General features: G+C 36.4%; 1 protein-coding gene across 4 annotated transcripts in view; it reads right to left on the bottom strand.

Annotated features, from left to right (window-relative positions):
- Nucleotides 1-741: 741 nt before the first annotated feature.
- Nucleotides 742-23599, bottom strand: part of LOC115634547 (cAMP-dependent protein kinase type II regulatory subunit) — a 52693-nt gene continuing 29835 nt past the window's right edge. The window contains exons 2-9 of one of the 4 annotated variants that reach the window (XM_030532360.1): nt 18695-18921; nt 8163-8341; nt 7864-7964; nt 6759-6854; nt 6392-6539; nt 5403-5478; nt 5135-5320; nt 742-2166 (exon numbers count right to left, since the gene is read on the bottom strand). In XM_030532360.1, the coding sequence (XP_030388220.1) occupies nt 2036-2166; nt 5135-5320; nt 5403-5478; nt 6392-6539; nt 6759-6854; nt 7864-7964; nt 8163-8341; nt 18695-18914 (1137 nt within the window). In that variant the 5' untranslated portion in view covers nt 18915-18921 and the 3' untranslated portion in view covers nt 742-2035. Of the gene's footprint in view, nt 2167-3843; nt 4185-4223; nt 4852-5134; nt 5321-5402; nt 5479-6391; nt 6540-6758; nt 6855-7863; nt 7965-8162; nt 8342-18694; nt 18922-23599 lie in introns of those variants that run through there. The other 3 variants (XM_030532362.1, XM_030532363.1, XM_030532361.1) reach the window with 3 other exon arrangements.

Raw genomic sequence — 23599 nt, 5'->3', positions numbered from 1 at the left:
TATTATTTGATATTGATTATCCGTTTTAGGTTTGCTTTTGTTTATAATCGAGTTTACATCGAGCTCTTCAGAAACTGGGATTTGTTAGGTTTACCATTATTTAAGCTCATTTAGTAGGAAGGTATATACTACATACATATATATATATAAATATAAGTATAAAACAAATGGCATTTTTAATGGCAAATAAAAGGAAACTATTTAAAACGAGCCTTTTGAAGCTGGCAAGATATAAACGCCACTAGATCTTCGTTATTGCTTTCATTTGCTGCACCCATGTAATGTATTATAGCTACATATGTATATTACTATAGCTTATAGAGCCATAGAAATAAAATCAGAGATGAAGCATTTAAATAATAAATGTTGGGCGTTAAACAAAATACATACATATGTATATGTAATTGTAAAATTTCTATATGCTCTCTTCTGTCAGCTAAACATCATTTTCAAATGCCATTCACTAATATTTCAATGTTTTTCTAAGTTGATCCCTTGCAACATATTGATTGTGCCTTTAGCCTTTGTGTTCCTGAAGCATTTTCGGTTGTCCCTTCAAAATCATACAAAAGAAAGCAATACAATTAATAATAAGGATATTGAGATCGTTTTTGAGCCAAACTGATGATCAAAATATTGCCAAGTCGTTGAAAGGATCGACACTTCTATTCTATTCATCCGATTAGAAAACATTTGTTTCATTTTGTTATTGGTTTACAATATTAGCAGAAACATTTTAGCTTACTTGCTTGCCGAATTTCTTTTTATTATTATTCATTTATTCTTTTGTAAAAGCTGCACGCAGCCCTTAACATATAGACTAGTACAATGATTTGTTTTTACTTTATTTTATAAATAAATTAATTGTTTTAGGTTTACTTTTAGAAGTATTGTAGATATAAACTCTTTGTTGTTGATGTGTGTTCATTTGCGCTTATTGATATAAATATGCAAGTTGACATTCATTTGTTGTTGTTGCATTTTCCTTTCCTTTTTTTGCGAACATACTCCTGAGCTGTTCTCGAAACAAGGATCTTCTTTTATAATTAACTTAATAAAATAATAGCAGCAGAAATGTACCGTTTACTCGTTTGTTTTGAAATAGCAGTATGGTACCGACATTTTGCTTTCGTATGTTTGTTGGGTTTTTCCATTTTACAAAATATGTATATGTATTGTGCTAAATTATGCGTTAATATATAGTTTAAATAATATAATAACAAAATATGAATAATAATAAAGAAAACAAAACTATAACTATGCACTTTACATTTGAGCTAATGACACAATGAATGATTGTACCACATTAAGTATTTATCATAATTCCTTTTGATGATTTCCTTCCGTTCTCCCACTCTACTATATATCTGTGTTATCCATCATATACTCAGTTTGTTGTTGTTCCTTCAGTATGGGGCATCAATTAAATACAAAATAACATTACAATTGCTAATACATACACACACAATTTATCAATCAAGTTTAGTTTAGTTTAGTTTTTTTGTTGCTGTGTTTGAAACATTACTAGCATAATAATAATAATTTTTAAATCATTTCTATAGTGTTCTCAATATTATTTCCTTATAGCATAAATCGAATTGGCTTTCCTTTACCTTATAACATATATAATTATGTATGTATGTCAATGTGCTTCTGTGTGTGTGTGTGTGTGTGTATTTGGGTGTTAATTTTTTTTGTTTGGTTCGTGCTTTTGCATTGGCTTCTTGATTTAGCTTTGTCGTTCTTTACATTTATTATATAAGTAGTTGAAACAGTTGTTGCTGTTGCTCTTGTTGTTGTTGTTGTATTGTTTCGTTCACGGCATTAAATTTGATTCATCTAAGCTTCAAAACATCTTTAAAATTATAAACTCAAACCGCCTATAAGTGCTATCAGTTGATATACTCGTATGCATTAATATTACTTTTTATTTCTGATGGTACGATATATTTATGTAGTTGGTTGCTTTTGCTTCACTTTTTGTGGCTGTATTTGTTGTTGCTGTTGCTTTTGTTTTTATGGTAATTCAGACTTTTTATCGTGTATCGGTGATATTATTTTTGCTGCCAAATATTTTAACTAGCTGCGACTCGTAATCATCAATGTTGCGCTTCATAATGTCCATACAAGGTCCTAGCAGACGCTCGAACGCTTTCACATCCAGAACTATCGGTGCCATATTGTAGATATTCCAAAAAGAGAGTATCAATAAATATTGAATTAAATTTCTTCATTTGATATCAAAATTAAACATCGAACATAAAACATGCATGATGAATGATGGGTATGGCGATCAAAATAATGTCCTATTTTTCCGCATAATACAAGTATGATTTATCCATTCAAGAAGACCATGTGCTTTTTTTCTTATTTGAAATATTGGTGTTGGTTTTTGTACAGATTGTATATATTTTTTGGAAAGTGGTGGATTTGAGTGACTGTTGTTTTCTATTTTGTATTGCAATTTAACTAAACATATTAAAAGAAAAAATATTAAAATAAAACATAATAGTCATTATTTCTTTCGAAGCTTTAAAATTGAATTCGTATTTCATGAAATAAAAGTTTTTGGGAACAATTTGTGTAAATAATAGGAATAATATAATATAATAGCGATTGTACACCAAATGGGTAAAATAAAACCAGGTGTTGTATTTTTAAACAATTTTATATTTAATTGTTTAATAAAGAATGTATAGTCTAGAAAGTTAATCTCCAGTTATATCTACGTTTCAAATTATGCAAATCAATATATAAAAAGACAGCTAATATTTTCAATAAGAGCCTGTTTATGGAACTTATTTATTAAATAAAATAGTTCATGTTCCAAATCTATAATAAGTATGTATATAGTGCATTCAACAGAATACAACATTTTAAGAAATATTAATCTCCTTTCGAAGGCGATCGATATTTCAGTTTTTGGAAGTTGGTAAGCGATAACATTTTGTAACACGGTTTCAATAGTGGTTGGTAGCGTAACACTAGGAAGGGAGCAATTTTTCCGAATAAGATTTTCTGTAGTAAGCACATTTACCAATTTCTTCAATATCGCTTTGGTTCGGGAGCGTTCTTGAATATTTTTTCCAATATAGTATTAGAAGATATGATCTGAATTGAAATACTATTCCCAAACTTTTTAAAGGGGCTTACTCTCTATCCCTTACGTGATGAAGAGAATATGAAATTTGGGTTTCTTCTCTTTACCACAGAGTAGTTAGCCGTACTGTATTATTTCTTTTTTTGTCTGATATTTTCCATAGTCGCTATTTTAACAGATTTCTTGCATAATCGCTTCACTTTCTTGAATTCCTGACGTTTCCGAACACTGAAAGTTTTGGTAACCTTTGACAAGGATGATAATAAGAAAGGTATACCTCTGCCGCAACATGCAATGGTTAGTTTTACGAATTAGTTTACAGTTATAAACCATACAAACGAATTACACAATATCGATGTATAGTATGCAGATACATTAAGTTAACACTGCATGCCTATGCCAAAATGAGAGACTCTTGTGAGACACACAATTATCTATGTATGTTTGTAGGTTTGTGTGTAAGCCACAAGCCAAGCTCTCTAAGCCATAGCGCCGCCTATCCTAGAAGTATTTGAAGATTGCGTCGCTTACCAATAATTCAAAATTTGACGAATCATGTCTGTCGGCTAAAGACATTTTTGGTGCCACACAACGTTGCGTATGCGTGATTTTTGGTGTGTGTGTGTGTGTGTGTGTGTGTGAATGTGCAGGACTGACGGATCTGTGCATGTGTGGGTGGGGCGGTTGAGTCGTTGTGGTTTTGGGTGTATGGGTGTGTATAGTAAATGAAAAGATGCGTGCAATTGCATTGATCTCAACTGTCTGATATTATATATATTTTTTATAATAATCTATGGCCTGACAAGTTTGAAATGTTTACAGAAAATTTGAAAGCGTTTACAACAAAACTGAAATGAATATATAAGTAACAGATAATTTCCTAAATTTCTGCATCGCTTGGCGACTGCTTCCGTCTGGATTTTGAACTTGATTTCATTCGATGTAGCTGGAATTCTATCTCCGGTCTATAGCGGAGTATCGCGACGAGCCACATCCGTAAACATTTGCTCGTACAGCAGAATGTTGCGCTTGAGGACGTCGGTCAGGAAACCGAGAATGCGTTCGAAGGCATCAGTATCGAGAACTGCGTGCAATTGTTATTATGATTATGACCAACTTAAACCCGCTTTTCACTACCTGTTATGACAATATTGTGTGTCAAATAATACTTAGCTAAGTGTTAATGCATGTCTGACAAGCAATTTTGGTATTAAATGAGATTTCCATTCGATGGCAAAAAAAAAGCGATTACTGAATAGATACTGCGACTTTAAAATTAGGAATTGTATGTCTTCAAACGATAAATCAGAAAATCTGCCAGAATAGCCTTTCTTTACATTGCATCTTGCATGTCCTTCGACTCCACAGAGAACGGCTTTAAAGTTTAAACGATCTGTTCTGTTTGAGCTCTTTCTCCAGAAACATTCCGACCAAAACGCCAATTCGATTAAGTGGTCTTCTCTGATGGAAAATATTGCAAATGATGTTATGCACTTTTGTGCATCTGGTTTTGTAAATGGGCAGTTTTGACAGACACACAATATTGTCACTCTCGATGGTGAAAAAAGGGCTTCGGACTAACCTACTAGCTCTACAAATGTGTAACTTCTAAACTATGCGTAACTATAGGGCAAGCAGGCTGTCAAAATAGGAGCGCAAGCCGAGCTCCAAATAGCGATAATCACTAATGCCTCGCTCCAGTAAGTGACTACACTTGCCCAGCAGGCGTTCAAAGCAAACTACGTCCAGGACTACACACACGCACACACGCACACACATACACACACGCACACGCACACAGGCAGACACACGTACACACAGTGACAAGGGAAATGAACATAAAACAAAAAAGAAAGAGAAACAAAAACGAGAAACAAAACAAAAGCATTAAATTGTTGTGATGTTTGAGCAAAAGCAATAATATGGCAGCGTCTACAAATATGGAAGCAATCAATCGTTTAAGCGGACACTTGAAACGTTTTACGTGTCCAATGTCCAACTCTACACACGCTCCCAATCGGAACTTCGACTTACATGCCAGCTTGACAGGACCACCCACGGCGTAGACGGAAGCAGCACGTGGCCGATGTGTCACCAGAGCCAGCTCGCCAAAGTACTGGCCCTTGCCCAGTAGGGAAATCTCTATTTCCGAGTTATCCTGATCCATGCGCACCGACACTGTGCCCTCCTCAATGAAGTACATGCCGTCGGCCTCGTCACCTGTAGCCATCGCAGGAAAACAACAAGAAGGACACGCTTAGTGAGATGAGAGCTTTAGAAATAATATTTGAAAAATTATTACCCTGTTTGATGATGCGCTGGCCGTTCTCATAGGTCTTCGAAATCAGAGCATCGGCCAGATTCATGCGTTCGTAGTTCTGCCGAGAAATTTAAATAGAATATTACATTTTTAGAAATTGTTTGGTTAAATATAAGTATTAAGTTAATCACTAATTTTTCTTAACTAAATCTGTAAAAAGTCCGAGTACAATTCGATATTGGAAATTGAATAGATATATCAAATGGATATCGAAAAGAACGAAATTAGCTTACAAATTGCTGAATAATCTTTTTTCTTTGCTGAATATTACATTTTAAGAAATTGTTTGGTTAAATATTAAGTTAATCACTCATTTTTTTTTAACTAAATCTGTAAAAAGTCGGAGTACAATTCGATATTGGGAATTGAATAGATATAACCAATGGATATCGAAAATAACGAAATTAGCTTACAAATTGCTGAATAATCTTTTTTCTTTGCTGAATATTACATTTTTGGAAATTGTTTGGTTAAATATTAATTTAATCACTAATTTTTCTCAACTAAATCTGTAAAAAGTCGGAGTACAATTCGATATTGGAAATTGAATAGATATATCAAATGGATATCGAGAAGAACGAAATTAAATCAAAATAGCTGACAAATTGCGGAATAATCTTTGTTGTTTGCTGATTTGTGCCCTTAAAAACTTGGAAATATGTAGTACATATACTTATATGTATAACATTTGTGGTCTGATATACTATGTATTTGGAAATGTAGTTACACGAAGAATCAAAACACACTAGAAAAAATAAAACTGTATTGCATTATCTGCGTTGTTAACGATGTCGACGTAGATATCAATCCATATTTGATGACTTTCGAAACTTCGTGGTTCCACTTTTCCGTAATCTTTTATTAAAACCCCCCTAATAGCTCCTTTTTCAACTTGAGGCTACTTAAGCATTTCTGAAGGAATATTTCGTAAAGGACTACAAATTCGTTTCTTTTAAATATTTAATACACACCTGCAGTGCCTTCAGCATGGGCACGTTATTCAACAGCTCCTCGTACATTTTCCGCTTCCTGAATGCCGACTTCAGCAATATGCGTCGGAATGTCTGGCGATCCATGGCCCAGAGTAGTCCACTGGTTTCAGCCTGTACGGTAGCCGCTCTGATAATATGGAATGAAAAATCAATAGGTTTTATTAAATTTGAATACAATTTAATTAGTTTATTCCCAAATTTTCCACACTCGGGTCTTGCTAGTCATTTTTGTATACTGACAAATTAGCATTTAATTCTGTCGCCTACAGTTTCCAGGTGCGAACCGAAGGTGTTGGGGCAGACAAAATTTGATAAATTAATTCATGGTGGATCGTTGTTCACATACCTGGGCATATTGTAGAGCAGCGCTAATTCGCCAAAAAGGCCAGTGTTGTTGTAAGTGCTAATATATTTGTCATTTATATAGACTTTAAATATCCCACTGTTCGTTTGCCAAATTGTTTATCATGCATTGTTGTAGTTGTTATTTATAGAAGAAACATGAAAAAAGTGAAAATTCAATTGGTTTAATGAAATGTATATTTAGATTAAAAAATTAGCGTATATTTTAGCGGTCTGCATGGATGTAAGCAAAATATTTTCTAGTCATAGCTGCTAATCTTTAAAAGTAAATACAACAGCTATATATTTTCAAAGGAAAATATTTATTTGTAGTCTTATTTCTGAGCTTAATTGTATACTGGATTAGGTATTCTATATATTAAGATTCTATCCACATTTCCGAAATATGCTACGATTTTCTACATTCTATAATGCTACCGAGAACCATTGGTTTCTAAACAAACCTTAGGAATATATTGTCCAAGTGCTTTTTGAGTCGATAAAGCATAGAAAAACTATGGAAAATAGTCATAGCAAGGAATATATCTAAGAGAAATTTGTAATGCCAAGGTCTGTAAATGGCAGATACTATTACTAATAGTACTATTAGACATTTATCTTCTGCAAATTATTTATAATAATGAAAGGATAAAAAAGGAACTTATGTATAAAAAGAATTTTAAAGCCTCCAATCACAAATGGTTTTTAAATCGACCATCAACTAATAATTGTAAGAGAGCAATGATATAATAATTATTTTCTACTCCTATTATTATCTAATCTATCTAACTCTTCTCCTTCTAGTTGTCTGCTTCTTTGCTGCATTCATGCAGGGCTCTAATATGTAATATCCGCAGACTTTTTAATTAAGTCATGTAAAAAAATGGTCATAGCTAAATATAAATTAATGTGATGTGTATTACATTTAAAGTAATTGGACGCAATTTAATAAGCACTTCTGTATTGAATGTATCGAAGGCGAATGTATGTATACGCGCATGTATGTATGTATGTATTGGTTTGATGGACTTTAATCGGATCAGAAAATATTTGCCTACTTGCAGGCGCTCTCATCACTGTTTACTTGGCATGAGACGCATGAGACTTACGATTCAATGACGTAGAAGTTATCGCCATCGTCGCCTTGGCGTATAATGAAATCGCCCGGCTCCACCCTGCGCTCAAACATGGCATCCAGCACTTGGTTCATCTGAAGGAGAGGAAAAACAAGGACTTAACATGAGTCGTCAGGAAAAATGCACACAATTGCCACGTGAAGCAAACACAACCACAAAACAGGCAGCCCCACCACAAAACCCAATTGCCTGCCTATGAGAATGCGTTTGTGTGTATGTATTTACACACATGTGGGTGGTATATATGTGCGTATGTGTGTGTGTGTATTTACCTGTTCCTTTTCCAGTGAACGAAACAGCAGCACATTCTTCACCGACTCAACCAATCGTGCACGCTGCTCATCTGTTTTTGGGAATATGGCAGTGGCGCCCTCGTCATCATCGTCCGCCTCGGGATCATAGGTCTCGGCAAAGACTGATTTGCGACGTGAATGCTGCATTATTGGTGGTTCTGCAAGCATAATGAGAGAGGAGAATATGTTAAGCAAGTTGTCAAAATCATGAGAATCATTTGTTTGAACACAACTGACCACCCAACCACCCAACTGTTGTTTGTGCAAATATTTCTGCCGACTGCATTGTCTGGCGCTTGACTTTCATGTTTGCGCCCATTAATTGCACCAAATTGTTGCACAAACAGTCAGCAATACCAGGCAGGTGACGCTTGATTAAACAACCCCGCCCATCGCCTGTTATATATGTGGGAACATATATACACACACACACACACTCGCATAGCATGTGTTGAGGTAGTTGTGTGTAAGTCTGCGGTCAACATGAGGTTATGAGTCGATAAAATGTTTGCTCTAGATGGCTGACTATGCTGTGACAACACAGTTTAATCTGATTCCTTAATTGCTTCAGGCAATATGGAAAATTTCATAACTTAAGCCGATTAAATAATTTCAGATTAAATATAATCAACATAATTATTATTAATTCCATATGATTGAATTGAGAGTCATAGTGTATGCGTAAAATTAGCTTTTGTTCGTTGTCTGGTAGATCCAGTCCCCATCTTATCCTTGCAAACTTGCTGTTCAAAGGAAATGTCGCCTCTTAAACTCTTACTCTAATTATGGCAGTCAGTGTCTCTTGTTGGTAAACCCCAGGCCTGACCGGCCAAGCAAACAAATCGGAGGCTTTGATGTTTCAGTCATGGGTTAATATTTGTCTAGCCGACCCTGAAATTAATTGATTTTATTTTGTGTAAGCCACCAACCAAAGGGGTGGATTTATTGTTCGACGGAATTTAAAGTAGCATTAAATGGTAAATGGTACAATGCCTAATTCGTCTATGCAAGGGCGTACGCAGCTTTTTATACCCTGTACCCCCAGTTGGGTAAAAAGGGTATGATACGCTTGTGCAAAGTCTGTAACCGGCAGAAGGAGGCATCTCCGACCCGATAAAGTATTTATATTCTTAATCAGACGAGACGAATCGATCTAGACATGTCCGTTCGTCTGGATGAACGCCTGGATTTCGGAAACGGCTATGTAGACGCTCCTAGTCCCTGGTCAACACGAGTTTATTTTATTTTTTTCCATGGCATATTACTTAGTGTCGGACGTTTGTCTGGGTACAGTGTATTTCTCTTGTTGCAAATGGCGAAGGGAAAATTGCGAACATATATGTTTGGGTTAAATATCTTAATAGTATATATATTCCCATAGAGTATATATATTCTTAATCAGCATAGCGAGTCTGTCTGGATGTTGGAAATAGCTGAGCCCACATTAATCAAAGTTCCTACGGAACACAAGTTTATTTACTTTTCTTTCCCCACTGCAGAAAATTATCAATACTATCCACAATTCCATTATTAGTCAAACAATTTTACATAAGTACTTGCTCTTCTTCTTATTATTTTTGCTTCTGATACGGGCTTGCTTGACTGATGCAATATTTCTTGTCTAAGAAAGAATAATACATGTAACATCACATCCCACTTTTAATTAAATAAATTGATTTTTCCTTGATAACATCATTGCAATTGATTAAATATTTGAACTGACAACTGAACATATTTGCAAATATATTTCTGCATATTAAAGTATTAATTCCATATTCCTGTAATTTGTTCTTTAGGTGTATGATTAAAGGCTTTAACTAAGTATAGTTTTTTTTTATTGTTGTATTGTGGTTGTTTATCCAATTATAGATGTTGTTCTGTTGTCAAAAGCAAGGAAAATACGAGTATATAATCAAACGAACGCAGTCATGAGGAAATGAGCGCAAACACATGAAGTCCTGGTACAGTCCTCAAGCACAGAAATGCCTATGAGTAGGCGTATATGATACACTATGCGAGTATATACATACATATGTATGCAGAAGGGTGTACATACAAAGTGCGTTGATTACACAAAGTGCTGAACGTGGCCATAATGCTACAGCTCGTATGCCTTTGCATTTGTGTTTATTGAACTGAAATGTAAAATAATATGTGCCGCATAGGCACTTAGTTATAACTTGTAATACGTCGGAAACAAACGAGTAGACAACAAGAACAGCAGCAACAACTAAAACAGTTGTACATATATGTTATGGGATTGTAGTAAAGAGGAGATGGGGTTGAGGAAAGGGGAAGGGGAAGGTGGGTCGTTCGTTTGTCTGGTCTGATATGCAAACAAACTGTGTGCAATTCATCAGAATTGCCCCGCACTTGAAAAACAAACAGACTGCAAACCGCCGAACCAATTGGGGTAATTATTCATTTGGTTCTTCATCCAACTGCCCCAGGCACTCCCCTATCCTCACACAATCCCTACAGTCAACGACGTCCGTAAATCTTTCACATGTTGTGTTCGCTTTGGGCACGCATTTAACATAAATCTAAATAAAAATGCACACGCACACACATAAGTGTCCTCTATACAGTGTGACCTGACAATTGGACTAATAAATCAAAGGCGTGAAGATATACGGATTATTGTTATTCGCTTTATAGCTTGGCATTCAATGTAAAAAATTAAATAAAATTTATAAATTTATAAAAGTAGCCATTGGAATTCAATTATAATTGAGCAATTTTTCTGTGGAATATGAAATATGATCCATGAAGATCCCCTACTATTTCTAACTTTAATAAAAATATATATAAATACCATATATCCAAGCGTGAAAGGGTATACTATTTAAATAAGGCATCACAGACTAAACAAAGTAGCTATATTCTTGATTCGTGAAAGGAAGCGAGTCGACAAAGTCACGTCTGTTTATCCGTCCGTTTACATGGATGCAGGAGTTCCAGAGCTTATAAGAGCTAGAGAAAGCAAACATAGCAACCAGGTACTCTTCGGGTTGAAAAAAAATAAGTTTGGGTTTTTATAATTTCACCAACTCTCCCCCCTCTTTCCTCTTCCATAACACTTTTCATTGCTCTTGTAATTCTTAGAATTATAAACAATCATCGTTTACATAAGGTTTACTTGTATACTTAAATTTGTTGCTAGAAAAGTAAGGTAAGTCTCATAAATCTATAAAAGGAACAAAAACTGAGAGTTAAGTAAAAACTCAGTAATTAAGTTGATCAGATAAGATAAGAAAGTTTTTTTTACAGTGGAAACCTATATTTTAGAATATAATTATTTCGTATATCTTCCAAGTGTCTCAGGACTGCTCATAATTGATATTTACTGTCAATTTTCCGAATTTTTACAACCGGCCTTTAAGTTTAATGGTCATTCAATGTGGGTTTTTATTTTTCGTGTAAATAAATACATAAATTTTGTTGTTTTCTTACCGGTTAATAAATTGCTAGACACTTGCGTAGACATGGCTTAATATGTATCTGTGTGTACGAGTATGTAAGTAGATGTGTTGCCGTTCTCGTTTTTGTGTTGCTGTTTTAGTTGTGTTATTTGTGCAAACTGCAATTGCCACTTTGTGGCAAGCCAAAAATAAAAGCTGTTTGTTCATTTAAGCGAGAAACAACGAAAAGCTCATATAATATTTTTATGTATTGTTCAAGGTGAAAAATCGCAAACTATAACAGCAGCAGCCCCATTTTCAGAGTAACACGCTGCGTATGCGTGATAAATATTTATGATTTCATTTTTTGTGCTGCTGCCTTTATTGTTGTTCTACTCGTTTTTGGTGTTGTTTTTGTTTTGCTGTTTGTGAGACATGGATTTCGAAATTGAATTTTCATGCCTTGCCAAATCACAGCACTTCACACCAAATTATGTTGAGCACAAAAAGCAGAGCAAGCAGCCAAAGCCGTGTCAAGTGGCAGCCATGAGTGCTGTGAGTGCAATTTAATGATGCTTGCTGTGGCAAATGCAATTACACACACACACACATACAGACTAACTGACTGACAGAGAGACACTGAGACAAGTTTCTTATTGACAGACAGTCAAGTTTTTCGCAGAGCAGAGTGGTGGAGAGCAGAACTTGACAGTTCCAGCTAAGCAAGCAAACCAACTTGAAGTATCTCTCTATACAAATACAATAATAGCAACAACAGCAGCTGCACGTCGCCACTAAGTATTTATTTAAACTTGAAGCTCGGCTAACATTGTGGGCTTAAAGCGACACTACTACCAGCTCAAGGAGTGATGGACGTTATAATGGTGTGTATTTATCAGCTACTGCACACGGTATGGGCATTTGAATTTCTGCAAGCCAAGCTGTGAATAGGAAATGCAAATAACAGCCGTCGTTAATAAGAATACAATTCTCTATACGAGTAGAAAGTGGTTGCTTATTTATATGCAATTGAATTGAGTTCTGCAGTAGTAGAAAAGTCCTTGGCATATTTAAATAGCCTCTTATTTGGAGTAGAAAAGAAAAATGTATTTTCATAGTTAGAAGAAGAGGAGGAAAACGAATGTTTCTTATGATTGAGTAAGCTGGCTGGTAAATCATAAATTGTGGAATTGTAAGCAGAGTTCCAGAAAAAGTGATTTCAACAGCAAACATTTGGGTAAAAAAAATGTATGAAGCAGTATATTTTAATTATCATATAAGCTTCCAACTTTAAAGAATATATAAAGAATATGGGCCTAACTGAGTGTTGGTTAACTTGGTTTATCAGCCAAACGTTTTGAGCTATGGAACTGCATTTTGAAATAATTAAAAGCTCGTATAAGAAACATTTTTTTCACATTCGACTTATATTTTCTTTTTTACTGTCTAAGCGAACCCGCTCGCTTCATGTTTAAAGATTGCGATCAGATTAACGCGTGGATAGCACTTATCACTTGGCACTTCACTTTGGCTCGCGTTTCGTAATTTAATTCATTTTCATAGCTTTTCAAAGTGACGATTTTAGAATGTAAATTTAACTATTCATTTCACATGCATGTCATACATAATTCTTCATTGTTAAACAGAAGCTCATCCCACAAAACAAACGAATGCGCAGAAAACTATTTTAATTAAATGACTCAGTTACACATAAACATACGTTTGTGCATGTGTTGGTTGGTTTGTGTTTGTTTTATATGTGTGATGAAAAATTTAATTATAAATAGCAAATAAAACTTGGCTGCATTAATTTCATTAGCAGAATGAGATGACGACGGCGACGATGACAACGTAGCACGCAGAGCAGCCAACTAATTGGAATGAATGACAGACCAACTGACTGACAAACTAAGTGACTGGCTGACTGACTGACTGACTGACTGACTGTCTATAGTGAGGCTCACTAACTGTTTTATGTTTTGTGGCGCGGCGCAAAGTTAACGGAGTGACGGCTAAAAAACGACTAAACTGTTGATGAAGCCGCAGCAGCCGACATGGCAATGGCGCATGACAAAATGACAGGAGCAGCCCAGGATACGAGTGGCACACATATATGTAAGAAGAGAAGCCGCAGCATCAACACTGCTGCCCACAAAACGACAAAACAGAGCGGAAATAGTGCCTGTAAGTAGGCAACAGCCACAGACACAAGCGGCAGGAAAACAAACACAGATACTTCCATGCATTTTCATATACGAGTATATTGTATATAAAAGTGTCAATATAAATAGCAGCACATACCAAACGAAGCAATAAAAAAAGTATGTGTGTGTATGTGTGCCACTCTGTGCTATATCCATGCACATGTATATGGTATATATATAAATAACGCGTCGCTTTGTGTTGCCCGCCTTTGTCTTGATTAACATGATGAACATGAACGTATTTTATATTATTAAGCGCAACAGGGGCGCAACAGGGGCGCAACAGCAGCAGCAGCAGCGGCATACACCATCAGTCTGAGGAGGGGGAGGTGATATGGAATGACACACCAGTACAATCCATGACATTAACATGGACATCCGCCTGGTATGCTGGCAATATCCGTTCAAAGGCCTGCCATCCATTTTGTGCAGCCTCTGGTGAGGTGCGCGCAGTGCTCGATTTTGACTTCAAACGCCACTGGCATGTCAATAATGCCGCTGAAATGTTACTGCCAGCCTCACAACATACACGTATATGTACATAGTATATGCATGTATATATGTATGTATATAAAGGTGTTTCTTCGTCTGCCTCTGTGTGTGTGTGTGTGTGTGTGTGGACTCTCTGGTTGACTGGGCTACGCTCAAGTGAAGCGTGTTTAATGTGTTCTACAGAACCAAGCACCAGTTGTTATGCTTCGTTGCTCGCTCGTCTTTATAGCGGTTATTTATTTTTCGTTTTTGTTATATACTAAATATATGGTGCTTATTTAAGAAAAATAGATCCTAAAATGTTAATACAAACTACACTAATTTTTCATTTCTTGTGTGGAAGAAATTTAATGGTCGACACTTAACTGGTTGAAACTGCATCTTGAAAGTTAACCTTTTTTGTGTTAAGGCTTTCAACTTTTGTCACCAAATGTCGGTCCATTTGCATAGAACATGATTAATTTGAAATAGCAACAGAAATGCGTCAGATCACACAATCTTAATCGTTTTTTGAATAGCAGTCACAGCCGATCCATAATATTGATCCTAAAGTTGACTTAACGCTCCCTGTGTATCTTCCATAATTTGCAACCATTTGCAGAATGATCCCGCAGCTAACGTATAGTTTGTGAAGAAGATGAGTGAGAAGTACAAAAAGATAGTTGGAAAAAAATACTGAAAAAATACTTGATATCGATAATAATTCGGCATGGCAACCTTCAACATCGACTTTTAACTATTTTATCAGATCTGCCATCAGTTTAAAAAGAAACAAACATTATATTTTTCAAATAAAAGATAGACTTTTTACAAATCACCTCAACAGGAGAATAGAAACACCCTATATATTAAAAACTTTAACAAGTCCGGCAGACCCTCTCACACATACACACGCACACGCTCACGCATAAAGTTATATAGACACATTAAGCCACAACAGGAGCGCCATTTTGGCACCCAGAAATTGTTTTGCATGCCAAAAACGTGCAACCGGCATTTCATTACAGAAATGGCACGCGTGCGATGCGTCGTATACTTAATATTTGAATTTGACAAGCCGCATTTAAACCTCAACGACCTTATACATATGTGTGTATTCGTGTATATGTATGTACGTACAAAAATGAAATAAAACCACAGTCACCCACTAATAGACATCAAAGCGTAAAAATACAAGCGAAAATAAATAACAACAATAACAAAATCGATATTAAGGCTGGACACCACAGTCCAACGGGTGGCAAAAAGGGTAGCCACACACACCATCACACACACACACACACACATATTTGCGTGCCGCTTTCGCTCAGTTAAACTTTGGCTATTTGTGGTACGGACAATTTGAGTGGGAGAATTCACTGAGCAGACACAATGCGAGAGGAGGGCTGCAGAAAACGAGGACAGATGCGTGGCTTAATACGATGCACACCACAGTGGGGCCAAGTCAAGTGTTTCGAAAATACTTTATCAAACAAAAAACTCTTCAAAAGTTTGTAACGACGCCCTGGCGGCCATCACGAGGCGTAGCAGAAGACGAAAAGAGATTGAAAGAAGTGAGTTTTTAGTTTGGCCGCGCAGGCACACGGTTGTGAAATATTTCAAGTTGTAGTTTGATATTTTTCCAGCACCACAGGAAACGGGCCAATTGAAAAGGAAAGTATACCCGGGCCAGAACAACGTTACAAATTTTAAGTTTAGAATTCTTTTCCCGCATATATCTGTGTAGATAACAACACAAATAATAACTTTAAAACTAAACTTTTTGATATGAAAAAAGTATTAATAATTGAGGATGCAGAAATTTATTTAAATAAAAAATAATAAATATAATAACAAATGAATTTTATTCCTTGAAAATATGTTACTTACATTTTATTAAATGAAATAAATAATGTTTAATATAAAAGGAATGCAAATAATAATATTATATTAATAAAAGATCGAAAAAGAAACGTTAAAAAATGTTTAAACTTGCATAGAATTGTAATTGTTTTTTAACGAATAAATATCACTGTGCGAGGTAAAGGTCTGCAAAAGGTATTAGTTCATAAATGTCAGCATCCGTTTATACACACATACATACATATCTTAAATGCTTGTAGATATATAGTCAGACATGATCCTTGCCAGGCGCTCTCATCGAAAATAAAAACGAAATTTTAGGCCTTGCCGCTGTTGGCCTAGTAATTAATAGACTTTTAATGACAAACTCAAGGCTCATATATGTATATACTCGTACACATACACACACACACACCGACGAGTATATTGGCAGCAGACAGACACTGGCATAGACACATACACACTTGACACGAAGGCGACGCCATCGGCAACGCCATCGCCGTTGTAGCAGCCATAACGGAAGTAGCAAGCTGTGTTGGAGCTTGTGCCGGAACGTTTGTGTCTGCGCGCTGCGTGTTTGATTAACCGGAAGATAAACACGCAAAAGATGCTGTGAACAATATGTGATGAGATGCTCAATGGGGGCGGCGAGGGGTGCCAGTTCGCCTGGGCATACAACTTTATCATCATTATTATTTAATTTGCTGTACTTTTTCTTGCCATGCACATTGTTAGGCACGCAACGGCAGCCGCTCAAGGGGGTGTCCAGAGAGGGGAAAGATTTATGGAAAGATGTCCCACATATTCGCATGGTCAACTGCACTAATTGTCTACACGTGCCCCCATTTTTAAATGCAGACAGTGGGCGAACGCGAAGTTAATGTCGAGGGTGGTTTTTAGACATATACCCCACCAAGCAGCTTGATTCTCCATATAATTGAGCGCAAGCCACAACGGCATCAAGTTGTCAGGGGCATGACAACAAACGATGCAAGACATGGCCAGCCAAGGCAAGGTAACGCATTTTAATGAAATATACATATTTATGTTTACAGGAAACGGAATTAAAACGCCTTCCTCTGTGTACGGCGCTTTTGGGTCGAGCAGCAGAAACTTTTTAATTTGGTCAAAAACTGGCAGCTGTTAAAAAGGCTGAAAGGTCCACATTATTTATAAACACATACACACACACGCACGCATATATACCTACATTTATGTAAGCAAGCAACTACCCAAAGTTTTCTCTTGAAATATGTTAGAATTGGAATTTAGTGTGCTTCAGTGGAGACCATGTTAGCAAACAAAAATTTCAAAAAGGAACCTTAAAAGGTTACTGGATGGAGCACCTTTTCATAAATTATTACGTGCTTGAAAGGCTAACCATCGTAAAAACATAAAGAAGAATCCTTAAAGCTACAATGAGACCATAGTTAAATAGTTCCAAGAATTAAACCCTAAAAAAAGAGTAATAAAAAACAATATACATACGAGAATATGTATATTACTATATACATATACATATACGTATACATATTTGCACGTCAGTCAATGACTAACGATGTTGATGTTGATTTAAAGAATAACAGCTTGTTTTCGAATTGAATTGAAAGTAATAAGGAATTTTTGTGTTTCCTTGAAATAATAATGTAAAACAAGAGAGAACGCTACAGTCGAGCAAGCCCGACAGTGTAATACCCTGTACCCATGTAAACTTCCGTCACTGAGTTATATGCGCCCATAGCAGCAGCAAAAAGAGGAAGAAGAAGAGCGAACTTGTTGCTGCAGTTTGGGGGGATTGTACTGTAGAGAATTTGTTTCGCTAATAACTTTTCTTAGAATTGACCGAATTGAATAAAATTTTATACAACAGTAGACAATTATATATAAATTATGTGTGCAAAGTTTGGTTTAGGTAGCATTTGAAATGTAGACGCTATTGACGAAATTCTGTAGCGGGGGGAGGGGGGGAAAATCCAAAAAAATAAAATAAACTCGTCCTTACTCGGACTTAGGAGAATCTGGATGCCAACTTTGGTTATTCTAGCTTTTATAGTTTCTGAGATCCTCGCGTTCATCCAGACGGACGGACAGACGGACAGACGGACAGACGGACAGACGGACGGACATGTCTAGATCGATTTCTCTCGTCATGCTGATCAAGAATATATATACTTTATGGGGTCGGAGATGCTTCCTTCTGTATGTTACATACTTTGCACTAACCTAATATACCCTTTTTACCCTACGGGTACAGGGTATAATTAACAAAATGGCAATTTATCAATATAAATTCCGTATACGCCATGTGTGATGCATTTTAGCACCATTCTATAATGTTTGACGTCAAAATGGAAGGAAAACAGTTTAGCTTCCATGACAGAGGAAGTAACAAAATCAAGGTGTGCTCAATAAATGAATCATTTTAGCTGCAACGCATACCCAAGAACAACACTTCAATTGACGTAATGCTTTGGGCATAAATATAGACCAGAAGTCACGCCAGTTGAGGGGCTGTTCGTGCACATTTAAGAATACATATTATACTATAGTTTTAAAAATTGTTTGAACACACCATACTCACCATCGCCGTCCTGTGAGTTAATACTCTGATCATCGCCCCGCTGGTCATTGAGGATGGTTGGACGATTTGCTTGCATTTTGGTGAAATAGTCGACTGCATAGTCGACAATATCAGCCGGCTGTTCGACCAGGTAGGCTATAGAGAACTGCAAGAGCACCTCCTTCAGCTCTTCGGGCACTGGTATGCGTCTACTGGAGGAGTCCGATGACATGTTTGTGCTACAATAAAGAATCGGAAAAAAGCGAAATTCTTTTAAAAAGTTGTGATAGATAACAAATATTTACCCTCACTTGACGAACTGTACTTGTATATTTTTATGGCTGAGTAAAATTATTTTTAACCAAATGATTGTCATTTATTTAGTTTACTAGGCGTGTGCTGTTCATAAATAAACTGTGATGCCTTAGTTTTTTGATAGATTAGCTCCGCCTGTCTATTAATATGTCAAGTTCTCGACACTTTTCACGACCACAACAATACACAGAAATAAATAACGAGACATTCCTATAATTCCATACTTGACACTTTATGCAAAAGTTCTGCTGATAAGTGGTCGGCTGGCTGTTGACAAACCTTGTTTCACATTGTTTCAAAAGCTCGAGGGGAACAGGTTAGCCCTAGAGGAGCGTGTGCTATATATTTTAGTGAGCTATTGATATTTTTACAGCGATTATAAAATCATGTTTGGCCTAACGACGACACACAACCCTTCACGCAAGATAGAAATTGCGCTGTCAGAGACAGTCACTTCCACTTCTACTTCCATTTTCACTTCCACTTGGTCAGCAATGAAAATCGAGAGCAGACAGGCAACACACACTTGCAATCGCATTTATATGCAAATGCCAACCACAGATTTGTATTTGCGAGCCGGCGGCTGCCACATTGATGGCTGTCTGTACAAAATCCAAAGCGTTGCACTAAAAACATGTCGAGGCGACACAGAGAGACCGACGGGCAGTCAACGCTGGGCGATAGACCGCCTGCAGTGTCATAAAAACAATGCAATGTACAAGTATACCCAACTTCTACATATCGTTAAGAACCCCCACTGCTTTTCATTATGTGCACTCAAATTTATGAACAAGATAACAATGAGAACTTATGTGTTAAAGAGTTAAGTACTCGTATTTACATAATATTTCTATATTTACTTATATTTAGGATTTAAAAATTGATGATTGCCATCCTAAAGGCATGCCCAGCCAACGAGCTAAAACACTCGTTCGACATGTTTTCAAAACGTATGGAGTCCAAAGGGAACTGTTTTGAATAAAATAAATATATATTTTTGTAATTTTACGGCCTGGTTGTAAAAAAACATAAACAGTCCTTTGATTATTTTATATTTTAAAGTGAACACTTAAGATCATAGAATTTAAATTGGGTTTTTATTGATGTAGGGGCTGGAAAAACGGGTCCATATAGATAATATAATTAAATAGCTCTATATTTGTTTTGCCACTTCATAATCTTGAGTTAAATGACTTGTTGTATTGAAGACGAACATTGTAGATAAAATATTAAGTTGCCTTCAAAGAGTTGAAGTTAACGCAATAACATTACTTGTAGAAAGACTTTAAATTCTAAATTGTATGTCCATTATAAAAATGGCACATTGCATGTAGAAAAAGCTTCTTCTTTAGCGTAACCAATTTTTCTCAGAAATATTAATAGCACAACATGAAAACATATGTATCTTGCACCATACTTCATACGTGTATGCATATGCATATGTTTTCCAGATACATATCAGCAACAGAGCGGGCCCAACTGTACACTAACTAATGGGCGATGATGACGAATGGATGGACATTGCAGTAATTTGTCAACTGGGCAACAACAGTGGAGCGCTTGACCCCAAAAATGGGCAGAGTCGTCCGAGTCGCTGAGCTGGACAGTCAAGTCGGATAGTCAGTCTGCCAGCTGTGGGTTCGCTATGGTCATTAGTTGACACTGTGGCCCGGCAGCGGGGTGACAATGCCCCATGGGAGTCGTTTTGGATCACGCGGCGCGCGTGATTCAACATTTCTCAAATTGGCGCTCGCTACGTTCGCAGAAAACACAAACGTGAGCATCATGTTAATTCGCATTTTCAGGTGCAGTTATGGCACTTGTTTTTATTTTTCAAAGTAATAAACATATTTTTATATTTGTTGTGTTGATGGCATGCCAAACGATAGCTGCAAGTTTCGACTGAATTTTAAATTGCAAAATGCAAGTACTTGTACATATAGTATGTAGAAGAATATGAAGCCGTGGCTGCCACACAGCCAAAGTTTGTTGCAGCTGCTTGGCTGGACTTTGTTTACGAATGTGGAAGGCAAGGGTATCATATTTTTAAAGTGCTTTGCTTATTATTCAGTTACTTATTATGGGAAGTTTTCTTGGGGCTTCTTTGCTTGCGGCAATATTGCGAAAAATTCTTGTGGGCGGCAAGTTTTGTGAAATCTGAAACAACTTAATTTGAAAATCAACATAAATATTTATAAGTTATGCCAAATATGCGTAATTATGTAAATTGCGCAATGAGAGCTGGCTGTGGGCAGGGATACTAAATGTTATTCTTCTTGTTGTTGTACTTGAGGGTTGTTATTGTTGTTACCCGTGATGCTTTTCCACTCTTGGTGGTTACTGTTGCTGAAAAGTTACGCGCAACATTTTATTTGCCGTAATTTGAAAATTAATTTTTGCTCAGTCACACAGGATGTTCTTCTAAATGTTGTTGCTCTTGCTGTTATTTGCGCGCTGGTGCCGGTGCTGTTGCTTGTTATGAACGCACTACTGTTGTTTTCCAACTTAACTTTTTCAATTATGTTCATTAATATTCAAACGTGGTGGGGGTGGCTGCTGTCTTGCTTAAATTTTCATGCCTGCGGTGATTGCCACCAAAAGCAAAAATTGAATGCGAGGTGTGAAGGTGGTGGGTGGGTTTCCGCAAAAATATGTAAATATTTAAATAAAGTTAAAAACTAAGTGCAAAACTTACTCACTTGGTAGCCAGTTAGTTAATATTTTGCCAGGTAATGCCTTTGTATTGTACGCAATATTCATTCCATTACTAAACAGTCGATCGATTGATTGAGCAGACAATGCCCGCAAATTGCACGAAATTATGTATGAACGACTGTTTGGTAATGGAATAACAAGAAATATTCAAGTGACCCTTAACAGTAAGCAAACAACTTATTGAATAATAAATGCAGCATTCAATTTGTTTGTGCAGTGAACAAGCGCATGTAATTGAAAGTCGTCAAGTGATTAGCATGCAAAATAGCATGCGATAAGTATCGAAGGAAAGCAGCGAAACCACCCACAACCACCCACCTACAAACCATCCAGAGAGACGTCAGCAACTCGACAGCACAGCTAACAAGCATTGTCACTATAAGCATTGCATTTTAAACACAACACTACACTACTATACACTACACACAAACCCCCACACCCACCCATACTGGTCAACAACCATTCGACCAAATGCAGAAGCAGACCGCACGGCCCCCACTGTGGTTCCGAATCGTTGTGGTTCACACCGAAGTTTAAAACTAATCGAAAAACAAAGCTGATGTTAAATCGAAATTCAATGAACATAAATAAAATAATTTAATTTCGAGGCAGTTTATGTTCTTGTTATATTTATTTGTGATCACTATCTGCGAGTAAAATAAAATGACGTTTAAATTACGACACTAGGAACTGCAGTATAACGAGCAGCAATGGATACAATTTATTTATGCGTTTTAAAATATTTACCGTTGAGTACAAAAATTTCCACATACAAGAATGAACACCTAATTCTGCTGCTTTTACTCGGTAGATTGGTTCCAGGAATAACCGTGTAAAAAACACATTGATCATACGCAAAAATAAGTGATTGGTTCCTTATGTCTAAAGAAATATATATGAAATTTTTAATTTCCAAACCATGTTATATCACAATCGTGTAAAAACAGAATTAGGTCTATTATTTTAGTTTTCAAACCGTGTTAAGTCAAAACCGTGTAAAAACAGGTGTATGTATGTGTTACAGGTGTATGTATAGGAGTTGAGGCAACAAACACTAATATTAGTATGTAATACTAATATTTATAATAAAGTTACCCTCAACATAGTACATAAGGACGGTTCAGTTTCTTTTGTTTTTCTTGCTAATTTGAATTGTTGTTTAAATTAAGACAGTTGTCAAATTCTTTCGCTTTAATATTGTTATTTAATATATTTTTTTTTTTATATCTAAAAAGAAAAATATTTATTTAGTTTTTTGTATATTGATTTCAATCTCCGAACCACAGATTCACGTACGTGGTGTGGACAAATCATTTGTTAATGGTCGTCGTCATCGCAAGTGGAATCTGTGAGTGCATGATTGAGCGAACGACTTCATGAGACAGTCAGCCAGCAGCAGCAGCAGCGGAGGTTCAAAGTATAGCTGGTAATAAATGAAAATGAGAAAATCTATTTGCGACGCGACTTGCATCAGACTGGCCGATTGGCAGGCGAGTGGGCAGCGGCAACTACTGGCGAGCGGGCAATTAGTGGGTCAAGGTGGTTTACTCAACGCAATGCAATAAATTACTTGACAGCAGCAGACTAAAAATAGCAACAAAAATAAAACTAAAATCGGGGGCAAATGCATGACAACCAGCAATGCGTGCTTAGCCAAAACTGAACAAGTTGCATGACCCAAGCCTAAGCAGAGCAATTTCCATGCAAGCACGCACACGCAATTGGGGGAAGGGTACTGAGGTAGAGGAGTTGCAGTTGCAATGCCAACCAGCCTTGCAGCTGCCACGCCAGCAGCAACAGCCAGAAGTATCGACTTGAGATATCAGCCAGAGGCAGTCATGTGGCACAAAATGGAAAATGCAAAAAGAAAAAAACTTAAACCATTTT

Source organism: Scaptodrosophila lebanonensis, unplaced genomic scaffold (genome assembly GCF_003285725.1).
Source record: "Scaptodrosophila lebanonensis strain 11010-0011.00,11010-0021.00 unplaced genomic scaffold, SlebRS2 tig00000001-arrow-pilon, whole genome shotgun sequence".
Lineage (NCBI taxonomy): Eukaryota > Metazoa > Arthropoda > Insecta > Diptera > Drosophilidae > Scaptodrosophila > Scaptodrosophila lebanonensis.
This window is presented reverse-complemented; position numbering and strand designations above follow the sequence as displayed.